Raw genomic sequence first — 16421 nt, forward strand, 5'->3', positions numbered from 1 at the left:
AGAGGGAGAGAGAGAGAGAGAGAGGATGACAGATGACAAAACTCAAAAGATGCATCTAATCACATGCAATTACAGGTACTTTGTACTGTATATGCACATGGTATGGGTGGAGGGGAAAGAATAGGGGACCAAATATAGACCCCTGGGGGACTCCGGTCAATGAAGTATATTGCGTTTAAGTGATTAGTTTCAGTACAGCAGTACAACTTGCAGAGACTAGAAACATGCTTGAGATAGCGAGCCCCACGCACTAAACATCGCTGTGCTGCCAGTCATGGCTATCATTGCCTTTTAATGCATTTTAAAGTGCGGATTGATTTGGAAAAGTCTAGCCGAAGACAGACCCTGGAGAAAAAGATAGATCTTCGATCGAAATTCAAATATCCATGACTTATACATTAACGCAGAATGATGTGTAGCCAATATTGACTAAATTATTCAGACACGTTCTATAAAATTAAAATAATAGTGTCTACACCGTAGATGAACGGTATGAGAATATTCTGTGAATCAATATACTGTATATCATTTCATAGCATGACATGACATGACGTATGATCCTTTAATCCAGTGATTCTCAACCTGTGGGCCATGAGGATATTGCATGTGGGCCCCCAAATAATTGGCAAAACACTTGAGATTTTAATGATGATATGATATTAATATATATATTTTTTTAATTATGTAAAAACGTTTGTCATGGTATGTTTTTCTTTCAAACCCGAGTGAAAGTACAGTAGGAACTTAAAGTATACCAAGTTAGTTCCATTGAGCCAAACCACAACACAATCAATTGATTGATCAAAACATGCTCTGAAAATGCTCGTGGCGGCCGTGTTAACCTACTGTATTACGACCGGGAACACATCTGTGTAATTTTAAGATTTCTTTGGCTATTCAAAAATAGCAGATCTACAAGCTCATAGCGCGGCACCGAGTGCCGCACTATGAGCTTGTAGATCTGCTATCTTTTTTTTAAAATGTGTGCAAATCTTTGAATATATATATTTTTAAAGCGAACATTTTTAACTCAAATCTTTTCTTCTGGGGGATTCTACAAATGTCTTCTAAATCCTAACAGATTTTTTTGAAAAAACATATTTGCTATAATATCAGTGGTTCTCAAAAATGATATGGCCGTGGACCCCCATCTCACAATATTTTGTTTCAGGGACCCCCAGAAGTTGTAACAGAGTCAAAAATGGTCGCTTAAAAAAAAGATTTGCAGGCATTTTCAGGATTTTTCAAAAATAGCAGATCTACAAGCTCGGTGCAGATCTACAAACTTGGTGCTGCGCTATGAGCTTGTAGATCAGCTATTTTTTCTTACAATGACAGAGACGCGTTCCCGGTCTTGAAGGGTTAAGTGGTCAGGTCAGATGTGTGTGGGCCAATGCACGAACGCTTTTGAGATTTTCAAGAAGGCCCTGCCTGATACAGAAAAAGGTTGATAATGACCCTAGAGAGGTAGAGGGATGTCGCTGACGCTGAGGCAAATTCAGTGTCCTTTTAAAGAATAACCATCACATCTTATATTGTGAAACACGTCCGCGAGCGTTCACTTTCTTCCCCCGATAACATCTAATAACAGCCCAATGCACGGGTGCTTCAAAACAGGCAAAGTCTAAACCCGTCGTGTTTACCTTGGCTACAGACTGTAAGAGAAGAGAGGCTGTACTGTCAATTATGTTGAGCTTTTTCAGCTGTCTCTCGTTAAAAGCACACACAACCCCCCTCCCCCCAGAACTCAGTGATGTACTTAAGTGAAATTTGGAGGTACTAAATACTTTTCTTTGGGTATGTCCATTTTTGTCTATACGTTGTACTTGTACTCCACTACATCTCAGAGGCAAATGTTGTACTTTACAAGTTACTTTGCAGATTTACTTTATTATTACAACACATTCGATAACCACGTACTCCCTATTTAATACCTTGGCTATTCGAAAATAGCTTATCTACAACGCTCACAACGCGTCGTGAGACATTTTGAATGCAGGCCAGAGTATTTTTATATTATGTTATTGCTACTTTTATGTAAGTAAAAAAATGAATCTCAGTACTTCTCCCATCACTGCCAGAACTACCAGCTCTAGCCCCTGATGCCGCACCTATCAAAACCCTCTTTAAGGCTTACTTGTACTCGGTATCGCGTTGATGTGCACGTGCCGAGAATAGCAGATCTGCAAGCTCACGACGAGTCGCGACGTGGCTCGTCACTGAAGTATATAACTCAGGCTTCATACTTTCAAACCCTCAACGCCTCACTTCCCCGCAGCGCAAGCTCAGAGACGACGTTCCAAAAAAGCGCCATTACCTTTCTCTGCCATGTTTGTTTAAGCCTCTGTCAACGAGACGACTCTATAGAGCGGCCTTCTTCTTTAAGCCTTAACTCGTTAAGACCGGGAACGCACCTGTGTAACCACTTAAACCATTATTTTACACTTTGGCTATTCAAAAATAGCAGATATACAAGCTGCGAGCTTGTACATCTGCTATTTTTGAAAAATCTTGAACATTTTAGCAAGCCTTTGAATATATATATTTTTAAAGCAAACATTTTTAACTCAAATATTTGCTTCTGGGGGGTCCATGGAAGAATATATTTTGAGATGAAGGTCCGCGGCCAAATACATATCATTTTAGGGGTCCTTGACATGAAAATGTTTGAGAACCACTGATGTAGCAACATAGTTTTTTTTTTTTAACTGTTAGAATTTAGAAGACATTTTGTAGAATCAGAACCTCAGGTCTTAATGGGTTAAAGTGCTACCCGACCCCGGAGGGACGGCACGAGAGGCACCACAGACAATGCAACAATGGTTTACTTTAGCGTTTTACTTTGCACTGGGGCAGAGATTTCAAAACGGGGTTGGGGGGGAGGGGGGGGGGGGGTTGGTCATCAAGACACTGCCCAGAGATGATGTAGTGGTTAAGAAAAGCTAACAATTAAAACCACAAAGTATATCTGCGCTGGCATGGGAATGAAATCCCCCAGCACAGACCTCTTTCCTGTGCCTCACTCTGTGTGTGTGTCTCTGACACACTCCCAAAAAATAAGAGAAGAAAAGAATGGGGAAAAATCCAGCAGGATACTTTAAACTTGTTTTGAAGACACATCAATGTTGTTTTCCCCTTCAAATGCGATCAACGTTACGACATTATTCCAAGCAACGGCCACTTTTATTAGTTGTTACGAGCAAAAGTCTTGACACGAGCGCCGCGGTATTTGAGAGAGCAAAGCTCAATTATGTGTCTCGTCGTGTTCGCTATCACCCAAACTCCCCCAACGTTAAAGAACACTTTATGAATACGAGATCACAAGATTAAGCGACTTTTCAGAAGACGGACATTGTTTTGTTTTTTTCCCCTCCTCTTTTGCAAGTGTTGCGAGGAAATATGTTTGTTTGTACAGTATGTACAAATATGTAATATGTTTGTTTGTACAGTATGTAGGTCATCGCTTCCTCTGCATACAGTTGTGCATGGGAGAGAGAGAGAGAGAGAAAGAGAGAGAGAGAGAGAGGGAGTTGTAGGGGGGTGGGGGGGAGACGATGCCTGTTAAGTTTGAGACATCCGTATCATGTAGCGGGGTCCTACTAGTAAAGCCTACAGCGGGAGTTTATTCTAGCCCCGCGGTGGACAGCGTTATTCATCTAAATCACAGAGCTCTCTCTCTCTCTCTCTCCCTGAGCCCAGGGCTGCAGACAGGACGGGGATCCACTGTCACAACGTAATTCATCTCTGGTGTCACACACACACACGCGCACACACACACACACACACACACACACACACACACACACACACACACACACACACACACACACACACACACGGCACAAGCAGCTAGACAGAGGCAGGGACAGGCTGAAAGCGTTGCATACTCATAACGCGCACGTAGACACGCGTGCACGCGCGCGCACACACACAAAACACACACACACGCACTCAAGCTCAAAGGAATTGAAATATGGACACACAATCACACACACATGTGTACGTACACTACAAAGGAGTTGAGACACCTTCAGACACACACGTGTGTAGAAATGGTTACACACCCACATACGCGAACACCAGCACGCACGCACGCACGCACGCACGCACACACACACACACACACACACACACACACACACACACACACACACACACACACACACACACACACACACACACACACACACACACACACACACACACACACACACACACACACACACACACACACACAGACACACACACACACACACACACGCCACTCGTATATGTACAGTACATGCACATACACATAGATACATGTGCATACACTGCAGTTACACATATGCACGTAACGCCCACAAACTACGCGTGCGCGTGCACGCCCAAACACACAGAGAATACAGGCCAGATTCCAATTCCACCCTCAAACATTATTTCATTCACAAATGCTGCAAATACAAACACACACATATTTCAGCCAGTTTATCGCCTTCTAGTTGTTTGAATTGTTTTACAACTGATGGCATTAAAAGATGATAAGCTACTGTATAAGCCACAAGGGAGAATTACATTAGTTCAGTGGTTCTAAACCATTTCTGGATCAAGGCCCACTTGAAAATCCTGAACGTGTTAGCGGGCCCCCCCATTCAGGCTTGGATCAATTGAACTAACATAGCGTACTTCAAGTTTCTGTTTATCGGTATCAAAATCAAAACTCATTTTTCAAGGTTTTAAAGAAAAGGTACATCGACATTTATTTTTTACATAATCGTTTTATATTCATGTTATATTATCATCATTCAAATCTTAGTATTGTGCCAATTATTTGGGGGCCCACTTGCAATATCCTCAATGCCCACCAGTGGGCCGCTGAGAGCCACTGCACTAGTTCACAGAATCACAGCTTTTACACCTTGGTGGCCTCGCACAGTATAGAAGCCATATTTATCCACATTATACATTTTATGTTTTTGCGTATTTTATCCACATGTGTGTCTAGGGTGGCTTTACACCATGGGGACCTTAAATCCCTATGGACCGCACATCACAAGCAGCCATTAGCAGAGAGCACTAAGGCCGAAGCCATCCTTCTTGGACAATAGACTTAGCAAATAATAATTTCTTTGTTTCGTGAAATAATTACGGAGCTTAACTATGGAGCCTATGCGGGCTAGGTGTTTAAAAATCCGGCAATAAAATCATACACCTCATTATTGTTATTGATAGCATATGAGCAAGTGCTCCAATTCGGGGGCCATTAAAAACAAATGTACACGTATTAAGTACGGGTACTGTAACTGAGAATAAGGTAATGTCTGCCAGACGGTGTGGAAGGCGTCACGGCGGATTAGTACAGCCTTAATAGGTACACGAGTGATGCAATGTACAGTAGCTACCAGACGTGGTCAAGCTGCAGCCGGAAATAGCCGCTCTTCAAGCTCGTAACGCGTTGCGGCACTACGTGTTAGGAGCTTGTAGATCAGTTTTCTTTTTTTTTTGCACAAGGCACCAGTGTGAAACAAAGTATATAAGTCAAGCATTAAGGGGTCAAGTGCCTTGCTCAGGGGCACCTACAACAGTGGTTGTTGAATATTGAATAGGAACCGGAAATATATCGCAATAAAACGATATATGAAAGATTCCTTTTGTTTAACCCATTTAGACCTGTGGCTTTTTCATGTCAAGGACCCCCAAAATGATATTATGTATTTGGCCGTGGACCCCCATGCTCAAAATATTTTGTATTTTTTTTATTTTGTATTTTTCAAAAATAGCAGATCTACAAGCTCGGTGCCGCGCTACGAGCTTGTGTATCTGCTATGTTTTAATAGCCAAAGGGTAAAATAATGCTTTTCAGTTCAAATTTAGAAATGACACAGATGCTGTTCCAGTCTTAAAGGGTTAAAAAGAAAAGAATCGTCTTTAAAGCCAGAGACACATAAGACCAGATCTTATGGGTCTTTAAACCTAAAATAAAAATCCATATTTGCTGATCATTTCCCAACAATAGAATTTCAAAAGCCATAATACGCATTAATAAATCATAAAAGCGAGCGAATATGTTTCCAATGATTACGTTTGCAGTCAAAAAAGAGGAATTCAGCCTTGGAAGTGATTTTAAAAACCCCAGCCCAGTGCATGATGATGAATCCGCTGGGGTCCGAGTTTTTGCGTTGCTTTTGGGGGTTCAGGCATAAATATCAAGGTCTGCTCCACCCCCCCCCCCCTCAGCAGGCCATGCAGTGCCCGAGATGAGAACCGCACCCCTGCCTGGTCTCCCATAGGTCTCAGCCCACTGCCCCGGCGCCAGACCGCGGCTACGCTCTGCGGACCAGCCATTGTGTTCTCTCAGAACAGGCCAGCGCCATGGCCAAGACAAATGAGAAAAGTCCACAGGCGGACTTCCTCCTCCTCCTCCTCCTTCTTTTCCAACATTTGAATATTGTATTACTTATTTAGGGAGCTCTCTCTCTCGCTTCTAACGTGTGCCCCTCTCTCTTCTTATTTTGACGGAGTTGGTTGGAGCAAATAGTTCCGGGCATGCCAACACGAGAAAAGAGAGAAAAGATTTATGTTAGAATTCAATATTTAAAAAAGAATTGCAGATATACAAGCGAACGTTTGCGAACGTTTGTAAAATATTTTGTTCCAAGAACCTCCAGAAGCAAAGATTTGAGTTACAAACGTAAGAAATATATATTCAAAGCTTTTTCAAAAATGTTCACGATTGTTCAAAAATAGCAGATCTACAAGCTCATAGCGCGGCACTTGTAGATCTGCTATTTTTGAATAGCCAAAGAAATCTACAAATGACACAGATGCGTTCCCGGTCTAAAGGGCTGGCGTGCTTCTTTCTGAGTACTGTCTGATTGTACTGTATGTAGACGAGGGCCTTTTGCGGGCCGATTTAAAAAAGAAATCATGTTTATGATTCGATATTTTGTCTTCATATTTAAAAGGGTTGCTGTGGTTCTATCTGGGTATACCGTCTCTGATACACCACTAATGGAAAACGATGCCTATTCGGGCCAATTTTCTGAGCCACGTGATGGCTCACCTGCCTGAGTTCAACAGTAATAGTTAATAGTTAAAACAATAAGGGAATTCGATTATTCGGCCACTGTCTCCAGCACTTGAAACTAAGGGTTGTCTCGTCTCGCAATCTGGCTGCGAGATAATGGCGCCTTTTGTTGAATAAATTGGAGTGTTTTTCTTGGATCGAGGGGAGAATCGCTTTGATGACAAGGCCAAGACAAGAGCGAGACGAGCCTGGGTGTAATTAGGGAGTTTGTTATTGCAGCCATTTGGTCGTGTTACCTTAAACTGCGCTGTGTAAATGAATTGCTTCCTGGAGCCACAATGTCAAAAGTAAGAGCGGAGTTATGAATTAATGGTAAAAACTCTCAGCTCTGTGAGAGATGCAAAGGTCAGGAACCCCGAGATGCAAGATGCATGCACGGTACACAGTACAAATCCTCAGTGTTCATTTAACTAAGAGAGTACACAAAAAAACGCAACCGCATGGACCCTTACATGACGGATTTGACTGTGATTTGATTTGACATTATATTTCAAAATGTTATATAATCTCTCGCCCATTGCTCCAGACATGAACCAGCATTCCTATCCATCTGGGATTAACCCATTCTTATACTGCAAAGCACCTTGAAACTCCGTATGAAAGGTTCTGATTATGTACCAATAAATAGCATTATTATTACCGTCTATTATTAAAAGGACCACTTCACCCATTTTCAACCTTATCCTCGTATAATTGGTCCTCACTAATGCTCGTTATGAGATAGGCACCCTTTCCGTCTCACACTGCATCTCATTGGTGGGCTGTGGACAGTTCAGAAACCTGCCTACCAATGACATCATCAGTGGAGATTCCAAACTAATTGAAACTGCAGTCTTTCTCTTCCTGGAAAGTTAGCGTGCTATGATAGAAGCCATTGTTCTTACATTAATTTATTTTATATTTTTAGTTTAAAATGTTGTTTGAAATGACCAAACCTGCCTAACGATGATGTCACTGGTAGGCAGGTTTCTGAACTGTCTACACAGCACTCCTCTGAGACACAGACCGAGTAGACAAAAATGGTGCAATATTATAAAGAGAATTAGAGAGGAACAATGATATGAAGAAGATAGGTTAAAAATGGGTGAAGTGGTTTCACTTAAACCCCAGCATCCATATTCTGGCAAAAAACCTTTGCAGAAAATAGCAGATCGACAAGCTCACAAACGTGCAGTAAGCTTTGCCGATCGGCTATTTTCAGCAACGACATTTCATGTAGAGCGAAAACAGACAAGTCACTAGTATAGAAGCCCAGAGGGCCTCCGCTCAACAACGTACAGGTGTGTAAGCGGTTAACATACTATTGTAACACAAACTGTGACACCCAGGAAAGACTAGACCGAACCCCCCCTCGCCATCGTTTTAACACCTCTTCACCGCGCCGTCTGCCAAGACCCTATGGCGGCCCTGACCTCGCCTCGACCCCAGGAGGGCCTCACCGAGGTCCTCTTACCGCGTGTGTGTTTTTACTCTCTCGATGAGGTAACCGCAGTTTAAACCTCTCTTACAGGGTTCCCACAGACGCACCCCCACCCCCCGGGGAAGTGTGTGTGTGTGTGTGTGTGTGTGTGTGTGTGTGTGTGTGTGTGTGTGTGTGTGTGTGTGTGTGTGTGTGTGTGTGTGTGTGTGTGTGTGTTGTGGAGTCCACCCTCTCTTTTGTCTTCTTTGAGTGACCCCACTCTCAGACACACACCTGGAGGCCCCCCCATAAGGCTCTCTTTCTCTGTCTCTCTCCATCTCTCTCTCTCCATTTCCATCTTTCCCCCCTCGCTTGTATCTCTCTCTCATCTCTCCCGCTGTCCTCTCTTTCCCTCTCCATCAATTATCGCTCAGTTATCTCTCTCTTTTGCTCGTCTCTCCATCTCTTCCCCTCTCTTCTCGGTCTCTTTCTCTCTCTCCCTCTCTTTCCATCTCTCCCTCTCCTCTCTCTTTCTGCTACCTGGTTGTCTCCATCATTCTCCTTCTCTTCTTTCATCCTACTTTCATCTCCACTTCCACTCCTCTTATACCCTCTTTTTTCTTCTCCGTCCTTTGACATTCTTTTTACCAGCTTGCTTGAAGAGCTCGCAAGTTGTCGCAACATTGCCTCGTGCAAAAATAAAATAAAATCAGCATGCCAGCCCAAACAAAGTTGTCCATGGAAGTATAGGGACGACACTTGTTGTCGATTTAAGCATAACATTTTAAAACTATCAATTCCAGCGGAGTTTGGGGCTAGCAGTTAGCACATAGCAGTGACATAAGGTACTTTTGTGTCTTTAATATACTTGAAAGGCAGAGAGTTTATTTTATCAGGACTCACAGAATGTCCCTGGAATTGCTAAGATTTTATTTTAAAGACATCTTTTAGTTTGTTCAAGACCGGATATTTAAATGTAATATTTTGTTTACATTACATGTTGTGCTGCAGATTAAAAAAAAAAGATTGGATAGGGGGGAAGCCGCAAGCCGGTATAATATGACTGTCATTTCTTGTTTTCTCTATTTAACTGTCACTCACACACGTACGTACACACACACACACACACACACACACACACACACACACACACACACACACACACACACACACACACACACACACACACACACACACACACACACACACACACACACACACACACACACACACACACACACACACACACACACACACACACACAAATGTGCCCTTTTAACCATAAGCCGAAAAATCTCAGATATTCAGGCACGACACAAGCGTGCATCTGTGTGTAAATCAAGCATAACTCTTGAGCTAATCCCTAAACCTAACTTCTAAATGTCTAATCCTAAACTGAATCTTTTTCTAATAAACTTGTCTCTTGTACGTACATCTTTTTTTCAACCATAAAACAACTATATCTTCCTGTGAGGACCAGGAAAATGGTCCTCACAGCGTCTGTTTCCCACATTCCACCACACTTGTGGGAACATTCGGCCCTCACAAGTATAGCAAAACAAACGCACACACACAGATCAAAAAGCTGTGCTCCGGCGTGTGAACAAGCATTAGACATGATGTCACTGCTGTTGTCGTGTGTGTGTGTGTAGTTTGCAGACGGAGATCGTATTCACCTATTAATTACACCAGACACTCGCCTAGAGGAGCTCGTAATACAGCTGGACTGGACGTGCCAACAAACACTCTGCAATCAGCACCGCTGTTGGTGTGTGTGTGTGTGTGTGTGTGTGTGTGTGTGTGTGTGTGTGTGTGTGTGTGTGTGTGTGTGTGTGTGTGTGTGTGTGTGTGTGTGTGTGTGTGTGTGTGAGAGAGAGAGATTACATGATACTTAAAGGCTCCAATCCTTGATCCTAACATAAATGGAGACAGTAGCCCCACCAACAAATAACAAACAAACCAACCAACCCAAAAAACAGGAATGGAGACATGTTTTCACCCTCTAGTGCAGTGGTTCTCAAACCTTTTCATGTCAAGGACCCCCAAAATGATATGTATTTGGCTGCGGACCCCCCATCTAAAAGAATATTTCCAGGGGGTCCCCAGCTAAATTACTTAATATAGCATCAAAATCAGTTTAAACCATTTTAACCCAATACACGTTGGCTAAGCTCTGCTATTTTCAAAAAATCTTATGGAATATTGGAACATTAACAACACAAATCTTGTAAGGGTAGACCTTGGCACAAAAACAATTCAGATGGGGTCCGCGGCTTAATATATATTATTATCGGGGTCCCCTTGACATGAAACAGTTTGAGAACCACTGCAGACTGACAGAGCTGTCGGTTCTACTAACGGTAGACAACACTTGAAGCCACAATCCGTTCACACCGCTGCCATCAGCCAGGCGATACCGCCGTATCAGATGCCCTGCAACCAGACTAATGCCTAATTTAGTTGGCCGAAAATGGCCGATCCACAAGCTCTACAGCGCGTCGCGACGCAACGCTTTGCAAGCTTGTAGATCGGCTATTTTCCGGCACGCGACACTGGCGCGCAACTAAGTATCAATCAGGATTAAGGGAGAGTTTCCACATCAGGTTGATAAATAGGCACTGAACCCTGTCCCCATGAAAGTCTGACACGCTCTCATTACACTGGAACCATCACCTTTATGTAATGACTGAATACAATCCATTCTCAAACACTTCATACATAATTTGATATTATCTGCTGCTCAGTGAAAGAGACTGGAGGTACTCCGCTTTTTAAATTAAATCGTTTTTTTCCCCTCTACGCTCATTATCTGCTTTGTAACTGCAATTCATGGGCATCTTGTACAGAAAATAATTTCCCCCTCACTTTTACACCTGTAAACTCGTGATGTGACAATACACTTGGAAGTTGAGTTGGGCTGAAGTTAAAAGATTATAGTTTCAAAGTAGAATTGCTGTGATAGGTCTGTTAACATTGATTAACATGCATATGTAAACATTTGGAGTAAAATAGATCAATATTTCGATTTGCGGTGACATACAAATGTTCCAAATAGTCAGTCATACATAATAAAAATCCATCCCGTTAATTTAACTCTTGATAGTGTACAAATGGAACCAAATTGACCTGTAACTCTGAGAATGTAGATATGCAACCAAATGGACCCTTACGGGTCCATTTGGTTGCAGATGTACATTCTCAGAGTTAAATGAACACTCAAGACTTTAACCGTGTAGGAGTGAATGCGGCCTTTTGTCTTCATGTGAGTCAGTCAATTTAGCAGTTGCAACAGGAAGAGGATGCTGCGATGATGCACGGAGCCTTTCAACGTCAGTTAGTCACGGCTCTGATGTGATCGTGTTTGAGCCATCGCCCAGTCAGTGAGCAGCTGACGTTCTGCTTTCATTGTCTCTCTCTCTCTCTCTCCCCATCTCTCTTTCTTTCTCCTCCGCTCGCTTTTCTTTCAGTCTGTTAATGCCGAATTCGCAGCAACGACTGTGTTTTTTTTCTCGGAGCGTTTTCCGAGAAACGTCCACGCCACCTTTCCTAGTCCATGCCTGGCTCAGACCACAGCAAGCTTCTGATTGGCTGCCGCTTTGTCTCGCCGCAAATCTCCACAATTCTCCTAAACTTTTTCACACCGCTTTTAGCTGGGTCTTCCCTCCTGTAGCTACGAATCGTTGCTCACCACTGATAATGCATGGAACCATGCCGGTTTTTCAGAATGTGGAAGCAGAATTATTCATGTCAGACACGCCACCCATAGCATGTCCTCCACCCTATATCGGTATCAGCTTCATACCGTAGGCATAATGCTTCAGAGTCTCCCCTGTGCAAGCCGAACCACTTTAAGCACTCCTTTGTCCCCCTGTCCATCAATGCCCTAAATGACAAGCTAACCCAGAGCCAAACCTCCCCAACGCTGCTTGTTTATTTGGTTATTTGTTATGTTACTTTGACCATGGGCAGTGTGCGATGTGTTGGCAGTCTGTGTTGTACTGCATGTTGTCGTTGTATTTCTAACAGCAGTTATTGAACAGTATGTGTCCATGACATTGTTTCCCCTGGGGACAGTAAAGTCCTATCTTATCCTAATAATGTTCATGGTGCGAATATGGCGTTAGATATATATAAATGACCAGGCGGGAATTCGTTGTTGGGTTCCTTCAGTATAGCGAAAGATCTTGCGGTGACAGTTCAACACGTTGTGGCACTTCAGCCTGCGCCGATTTGTCAGCTGCTGTATCAGCCCTAGGGATAATATGACTCATAGCTATCTCAGTCATTTAATCGCTCCCCGTCACCCAGGGCAAATAAAGGCTGGGTACTTGATGAAGAGCCCAGAGCTAATTGGAAGTGTTTTGATTTCATGTTTTAAGAACTGTACTCTAACTCTCTCTCTCTCTGTCTGTCTCTGTGTCTCTCTCTCTCTCTCTCTCTCCCTCCCTCAGTCACACAGGTCTTGCAGGGAGCCCCGTCATCTCCGACATCTCGTTGATCCGTCTGTCTCCCGCCGCCGTGGCGACGGGCGAGTCCCCGTTCAGCCCCCCCCACCATTACGTGCACCCGCACATGGAGCACTACCTGCGCTCCGTGCACAGCAGCCCCACCCTGTCCATGATCTCTGCCGCCCGGGGCCTCAGCCCTGCAGAACGTGAGTGTTATCATTGTCCACCACGCAGTGGTGTAAAGTACTTTACTTGAGTATTTCCATTTTCCAATACTTTTACTTCTACTCCACTACATCTCAGAGGCAAATATTGTACTTTTGCTCCACTACAATTATTTGAAAACTTTAGTTACTAGTTACTTTTCAGATATAAATAATGATATTATAAAACATACATTAGCCACTTCAGCCCTATTTTATACCTAGGCTATTTGAAAATAGCCGATCTACAAGCTCACAACGCGTTGCGATGCGACACGTTGTGAGCTTGTAGATCTGCTATTTTCAAACATTTTAGTACTTTTACCTTTGGTACTTTAAGTATATTTTGACGCCAATACGTTTGTACTTTTACTCAAGTACATTTTTCATTCTGGACTTTTACTTGTAACAAAGTATTTCTATATTCCACCATTTGAGTACTTTTTCCACCACTGGTGCTACGTATTAGGGGAGAAAATAGCGGATCTACAAGCTGGTAGATCTGCTATTTTTGCTGAATGTTCGCCCCCCAGAATATACGCTGTGTTTAATAAAGGTATCGTTGAAAAGGTACAGAGGCCTCTAAAGGCCCGTTGTGATATTTGCAGGGAACGGCTGGGCGCCTTCAAAGGAAAACTCAAACAAAGGCGGTGCGATAGGATCGTGTATTCAGCGGGGAAATGAATAATGTGATTGCAGGTAGAATGCGTCGCACCATCCAACACAACACTATTACAAGAATTTGGCCCCTAGCATGTCTGGAGATTACTCGGCGGGGCGGAACCTTGACCCCACCGTTTCCCCAGGTGCGTTGATACTCGGCGGGGATCCTCTTAAAACAAAACACCGGTGGAAATTGATAAAAAAGAAAACCAGAGCGCGCCCCGCCACAGTACGAGTCCCTTCCCCAAATTCGCCCCGGACCCCGATGACAACTCTTTCCTTCAGTGCTGGAATTACAATAACAGATTGGGGCGCGGGGGCCGGACCGGGAATAAATCTTCTTTTACAGTCTGTCAGCCCCGTAATGCGGCTTCGCTTTTAAACTTAAATAAGCACTGTGGCCGAGATCTGGCCGTGATAAAGGCTTTGCGAAAGAGGGATAAGACTGGGGAGGGGGGACCGAGGGGGGGGGGGGGGGGCTATTTGCGGTCGGCGGAATAATGCAAATAGGCTGTTGAAAGAGAACGGGGGGTCTTGGGTTTCTGTGATGCTGGGGGAGTATACAGGCCGTTGGATGTTATGTCTTCCAGGTGACCCTTTGTGGTTTCTTGGCTTTTTTTTTTTTTTTTACACAAACCGCCTCAAAGTGTTTGAGGTTTAATACGACGGGATAATATTTTGTTATTGTCTGAGGTTATTTTTCATTGTTGTTCTTTTTTATTAGCGGCCTTTTTTTTATCGCGGTGATGTGATATGTGTAATATAATCGGTCCAGCGTTTGTTTTGACGCTGGGAAGCTGGCCAGCGCGTTACGAACCCTTCACAGACACACTCACTCCGTGATGAGTGACGTGATGTCACATTAAATCGTTTTAATTTTTATTTCCTCTTTTTTTTATCTCACGGCACTCTGTTAGCTTATTTGTTCAGGGGTATTTTTTATTACTGCGTCGTTATTAGGCCGATGACAGATGATGCAGATCATGAGTCAGATTACGGGTAAATCTTTTACACTCTCAGAGGTACATTTAGCTGTGCAGGACGTACTGAAATAGTACTCAGATTATCATCATTTTTTTTTACTTAAGTAAAGGTAGCAATACCACAATGTTACCAGTAAAATCCTCTATGCATCAAACTGTACTTAGTTGTACCAAATGCAAAAGTACTCATCATACAGAATGTTAGTTATGCAATATATTAGCAATGCATTAATGTGTTCATCACTTTATTGCTGCAGCTGGCAAAAGTGGTGCTGATTTTAGTTACTTTATGTGCTTAACCTATAATACATCATCATTTATCAGCTTGTGTATGTTTGGTATAAATCATCTAAAATCTGCAAAGTAACTAGTAGCAGTCAAATCACTGTAGTTGAATGAAAAGTACATTATTTGCCCCTGAGATGTAGTGGAGTACAATTACCAAAGTCAAATCAAATTTATTCTTAAGTATGGCACTTGAATAAATACAATCTGTGTACATACTGAGTATGTACACAGATTATGAGTCTGTAACTCAGCGAGGGTTCATTTAACTCAAGAGAGTACAAAATGGAACCATTTTGGTTCCATTTGCACTTGACTTAACCACCTAATCCCTCCAGTCTTAGTTAAACAGGCTTGAGTTACAAATGTACTTTGCACTGTACTTAGCCGATCTACAAGCTCACACCGTGTCGCGTTTGCGGCGCGTTGTGAGCTTGTAGAGCGGCTATTTTTGGCTAAATGTTCCCCTCAGAATATGGATGCTGGGATCCAAGCGGTTTTAAATGGACACTCGGAGGGCTTGACAGTGTGGTGATTATGTGCTACACAAACATAAGTGTTTGTTAGCTGCCAGGCTTGTCCTGTTCTCTGTCACGTTCCCCGTAGACTTCCATGTGATTAAGAACAACCCTCTGGCCTGTATCTGTCTGCTACTACCAGGCCGGTTCCCCCATGCAGGGCCACTTCGCATGCTTTTTAAGGTGGAAACGTGATACTGTATAGGATGTGTGCGTGTGTGTGTGTGTGTGTGTGTGTGTGTGTGTGTGTGTGTGTGTGTGTGTGTGTGTGTGTGTGTGTGTGTGTGTGGTGTAATGGGGGTGCGGGGATCTAGTTCAGCAATGAAATCAGCACACAAGCACATGCCTGTTCTCTTTTACGCCAGTCTGTCCTAATTGTGTCTGAAAGATCACTTAGTGTGGGCGAGGTGACAGGGGTACGTGCACGTGCGTGCGTGCGTGCGTGCGTGCACGTGCACACGCACGCCCACAAGCACACACAGTCTCGCATACTTATGCATTCAATGCACGCGTGCACGTACGTATGCACACACTTATACACACAAACACGGGAGCTCGCACGCTCGCGGGAGCTCGCACGCTCACGTGCGCGCTCATACACGTGCACACATGCACATGTACACGCTCACACGCAGATGCACAGGCTTGCATAGTACACTCACACACAGGCACACATGCCACATGCGCTCACGCACACGAGCACACGCACACACACACACACCCACACACATAACCACAAACATTAAACAGCCAGAGGCATTTTTGGTAACTGCTCCACAATGGCCTCATTCCAGTGGTGTGTGGAAGATGGAATACTGCTGCTAGGGTTGAGGGTTCAAATCCCTGTCATGCTCAA

General features: G+C 43.5%; 1 protein-coding gene across 1 annotated transcript in view; it reads left to right on the forward strand.

Moving 5' to 3' along the window:
- LOC311040745 (zinc finger protein GLI2-like) overlaps nt 1-16421 on the forward strand; it is a 115313-nt gene that overhangs the window by 63315 nt on the left and 35577 nt on the right. The window contains exon 4 of the mRNA XM_084051094.1: nt 12917-13119. Coding sequence (XP_083907220.1) covers nt 12917-13119 — 203 coding nt within the window. The remainder of the gene's footprint in view (nt 1-12916; nt 13120-16421) is intronic.

This window comes from Gymnoscopelus microlampas (genome assembly GCF_963454915.1).
Source record: "Gymnoscopelus microlampas genome assembly, chromosome: 24".
Classification (NCBI taxonomy): Eukaryota; Metazoa; Chordata; class Actinopteri; order Myctophiformes; family Myctophidae; genus Gymnoscopelus; species Gymnoscopelus microlampas.